The sequence below is a fragment of the Diplotaxodon limnothrissa genome, linkage group LG2 (genome assembly GCF_057381915.1).
Source record: "Diplotaxodon limnothrissa isolate DT_005_m linkage group LG2, D_limnothrissa_male_GT1.1, whole genome shotgun sequence".
Taxonomy (NCBI): domain Eukaryota; kingdom Metazoa; phylum Chordata; class Actinopteri; order Cichliformes; family Cichlidae; genus Diplotaxodon; species Diplotaxodon limnothrissa.
In genome coordinates, this window is record NC_140597.1 from 18,171,559 (window position 1) to 18,176,281 (window position 4,723).

At 39.7% G+C, this 4,723-nt stretch overlaps 1 protein-coding gene across 1 annotated transcript; it reads left to right on the forward strand.

Moving 5' to 3' along the window:
* Nucleotides 1-956: 956 nt before the first annotated feature.
* LOC146638336 (uncharacterized) lies at nt 957-2,854 on the forward strand. The gene is made up of 4 exons (XM_085363929.1): nt 957-1,012; nt 1,309-1,726; nt 2,145-2,304; nt 2,754-2,854. Exons 2-4 carry the CDS (start codon nt 1,385-1,387, stop codon nt 2,852-2,854), a joined length of 603 nt encoding a protein of 200 aa, XP_085220055.1. The 5' UTR covers nt 957-1,012; nt 1,309-1,384.
* The last annotated feature ends 1,869 nt before the right edge of the window (nt 2,855-4,723 follow it).

The window sequence follows — 4,723 nt, forward strand, 5'->3', positions numbered from 1 at the left end:
ATGATGTTTTGTTTTTTTGTTTTGTTTTTTTTTTCAATCGTGGTGGAAACAAGACAGGAAGAGGGAATTAATGACAGTATTTATCAAATGTGAAGCGTAGTTTGGATCTTCTTTTGCTGCTGGTTCAGTTAATTTTTAATTTTGATTGGAGAGTGATGAAACCTGGAGCTTCAGAATCTGTGAGCTGTCTTTCAGAAAGCAATGGAGCAATCTCAGAGGACAAAGAGCTCAGAAAGTTGTTGAACATTTTAGTTTCGTTTCACAGTAAAATGAGTCAGAGCATCATCAGGACTTAATATTGTACTCTGATTCTTTTGAGAATAAAACACTTGAGGAAGAGCACTACGATTGCGATGAACATGCTAAAGATTATGTTATCATGAAATTTATGTTGACTAAAGGACTGATGAAACTTTGTGCTATGGCCAACAAAGAGCACCAGGTTGGGGTGTCACTTTGAACGAGCTGGGTGTGGGATATGGGGGTAATGCGCAAGCTTATTTATCTTTGGTTAAAAAGTCCCCGAAAATGCAGACAGTCTATGCAAATTCTAACTGATTTCAGCATTCATGGTTTCTGTCAGGCAATATCTTCCTTAAAGTTTTGCAAGAAAACCAAGGTCTCTCATTGAAATTAGCACGTAGAAAGCAACTGAATTGAGACAAGTTTTGCTTTACACAAGCCCAGTTCTACTGAATAATATACCAAGCCAAATGTATAGATACTTTATACTGTTATCTGTATCTACAAGAATTCTTCTAAGTCCTGATTTGTATATTGATAACTGACTGTGATTATGCAGAGGATGTTTTGAAGCAGTTTGTGAAAGATTTTGCTTTGATTTATGGTCTTGACTTTGTTGGTTATAATATACATTCTTTAATACACCTAGCTCAAGATGTACGGAAGTTTGGCCCTTTAGACAGCATTTCCTGCTTCCCATTAGAAACCTTCCTTGGTGGAATTTATTTGGATTCTGGAAGCAGATTGGGAAAGGGAAGCGGAAAAGGAGGTAATTGTGTTGAAAACACCTTAAAAGCAAAAATTTATTGAGATTATAAGAAGAAAAAAAACCTGACAGTTTCTTTAGCAGACCCTTGCTGCTCATCAGGTTCAGATATGATTTCAAAATAGCGCTTTATAACTTGTTGACTTTTAAAAAATTGTTTTAGACTTTTTTTTTGATGCCATTATATACATTAATGTTTTTAGTTTGTAGGACTAACCAGTACCCTAAATTATGTGTTTGGATTATTATTTATTTGTGTGTGTATGTTTGTTGTATTTTGTTTGTTTGTTTGTTTTAAGGCCAGTGATCCCGTCGAGCTCTGATGAGGATTGGGACAACACTGCGGAACAGCCAGAGACCTCACCACCATCAGCAATGGAGAATAGACATTCAAGTGAAACTCACTTCCTGAACATCACTCATCCATTTGTTCAGCCGCTACAACCCTCAACTCCTTCACCTGTGGTTTCACAACCAGTTCCAAGACAACTTCTACAAGCCACCAATACGAGCATGTTTGTACGTGTTCTAACCCTCCTGGAAGACATTAAGGACACTCAGAGGGTCCACAGTCGAATGCTACAGTCTCTCCTTACACAACGTGATGGACCAGTTGCTGCAGTATTACCCGAGGGTGCTGTATTTCCCATCCGGACAGTAGCAGATGTGGCAGCACTGGAGCAAAAACTGGCAGACCCTGTCTTCCTAAAAGAAGTGGTAAATAATAATGATGTAATAACAATATTCAATGATTAATGCCTCAATCAGTCTGTGTTTCATGCTAGCAGTTATGATCAAGGAAAGTTGCTGTTTGTTCGAACATGGTCAGTGCAATGAAGGAGTGGGAGGAGAGCTGAACAAAAGTTGCTATTTTTGTTAATAAAATGACTTCTCCAAACATTACCTAGTTATAAGTTGTGCCATGCCAAACCCAAAACTTAAGAAATTACTTTTGGTGAATCATTTAGCTCTTTGCATTCACATCAGACAGTGTTTGACTTTGACACCTAACTCTTTCTCAGTCAATTAGCATCAATATTATAGAGCCTAATTACTGTGTAGCTGTGCTTGCTTTCTTTTAGGTGTGACTGATGGTACTACTGTCAGTAAAATTATTGTCCTTGCGTGTCCTAAGGTTTCTGTTGTGGCAGAGATCAGAGGGAGCACTGTTGATGAAGCCACAAGAAGAATGATGGCCTTCATTATGGACAATGCTCTTTCCAGGCAATATAACTTCGTTGGGTGCCATGGAAAGCGGGAATTTCGAGGGCTTAAAGTTTTTGAAGTGCTATATGGTAAGTTCATTAGTTGTAAGATATTTTGTTGATGTTTGAATAACGGATGCTCACTACAGCTGCAGTCATTCAGAATCAACTTTTCTCTCCACCATTGTGAGTGGCTAGCTTCGCAATAACAGAAGTTTGACTTGATTGACGCGGGAATGTTCCCAGTTAGCCTAGCAGTCAGCAAGGAGGCTTCAGCGGTGCATTATGGGATCTGTAGTTTGTATATTATTAGCGCCTCATATCGCCGGGCCATGCATAACAATAATAGTACATCTATATAAAATGATCTTGCGGGCCGGATATAAATGTATGCCGGGCCGGATGTGGCCCGCAGGCCTTGACTTTGACACGTGGTTTAGATAGACTGTACAAATTGTGGAGATGAAACCATCAGCTCATGTTGTTCTGGAGGTTGGTGGCTGCTGGCAGGAATGACCACGTTTCTTTCTGGCTTGTAGCATACTTGAAGAAGTCTCTCACTAAACAGTTTTTTGGTTGCTCACAGAATGTGAATAAGCTCCAGGAACTCCAGAGCCAGCCTCTATTTTTTCCAGTGTAATTAGTAACACACTGATTTATCTGATGGCCCTATTTTTGATTTACATGAAAATTATTGGCGCCCGCCTGGCACACACCTCAAGAAGTGGAATCTGTTTTCTCCTTGGTAGATGTAGCCCTTGTTACATTTTACTATTTTGTTTTGTGTTCATTATGAGGTGCTGTACCATGCAAAAAACTGGTTAACCACTTGCCTGTTCTAAGCTCTGTGCCAATCACTGAGACAGCCCACAACACCAGTTATCATTGTAACTATGTAGACATCTTTTAAACATTTGTCTTAAATGTTTTAAGGTAAAATATTTCACATTAATTTAATTTTTGAGTGCCTACTTGGTAAATCATTTTGTAAATAGCTTTTCTGTTTCCATGAATACTCATGGTCTTCAAAGAGTTCAATGTAGGAGGTCAAACAACTTGAACAGCACAACCTCCAAAACAACTTCAGTACTATCGCAAATCTGATTTTGTTTGTGAAAATGCACTAATTTCTTTTTTTTTAAATTTCTTTCAGGACCAATGGATTGGTGAATGAGTGAGAAGCTGTGGTTTGCTGCATTTGTTTTTCCTTTAAACTGTATAACATTTATTTGTTATTGTTTTGTGTATACTGTGGACATTTTTGTCAACATGTTCTCCACACAAAAAATGTATTATATAAAAAAGCATACTGTTTTAAAATTTCATAGTAATCAGTATTAATAAAAAAGATAAACTGGCTTTGTTGTACAGGTGATTTAAATTATAGCTTACTTACATTATCCAAAATTCCATCTGGGCAAACACACTTGGGGCCACCATGGAAACTGAGGACAAAAATAGCTGGGTCTCAGGTTGGTAACCCAAATGGGCCCCAAGTATCAGACCTGCTTCTATCCATCTGGGCCCCATACTCATTTATTGTCTGGGGCTGATTTGGGACCCATCATTAACCCATCTGGGCAAACACATTTGGGGCCATCATGGAAACTGAGGACAAAAGTAGCTGGGTGCCAGGTGGGTAACCCAAGTGGGCCCCAACCATCAGACCCGCTTCTACCCATCTGGGCCCCATACTCATTTGTTGGCTGGGCCTGATTTGGGGCCCATCCGGGTCCCATCAATAATCCATCTGGGCAAACACATTTGGGGCCACCATGGAAACTGAGGACAAAATTAGCTGGGTCCTAGGTGGGTACCCCAAGTGGGCCCCAAATATCAGATCTGCTTCTACCCATCTGGGCCCCACATATTTTTTTCAACTGGGCCTGATTTGGGGCTTATCTGGGACCCAGCATAAACCCATCTAGGAAAACACATTTGGGGCCACCATGGAAACTGAGGACAAAATTAGCTGGACCCCAGTTGGGTTTCCCAAGTGGGCCCCAAATATTAGCCCTGCTGCTCCCTATTTGGGCCCCACATATGTGTGTTGACTGGGATGTAACAGTGAGAAACGCACTGTCTTGGCGAAAGAAAGCGTTTTTGTACAACTTCATATAAATAGCTGTAACTTTTGATAGAAGACTCAGACAAACATGTTTATGGCTTTATCTTATAGAACTCAAGGTCTCCGTGCTGGGAAAACAGGTTTTGCAGCTGTTTGAGCTAAGATTTCCAAGTTATTCACATAATGAAAACTTATACTTTGTTTCGGTCGAGTTCCCCATTCAAATGCATGTAACAGTGAGAAACGCACTGTCTTGGCGAAAGAAAGCGTTTTTGTACAACTTCATATAAATAGCTGTAACTTTTGATAGAAGACTCAGACAAACATGTTTATGGCTTTATCTTATAGAACTCAAGGTCCCCATGCTGGGAAAACAGGTTTTGCAGCTGTTTGAGCTAAGATTTCCAAGTTATTCACATAATGAAAACTTATACTTTGTTT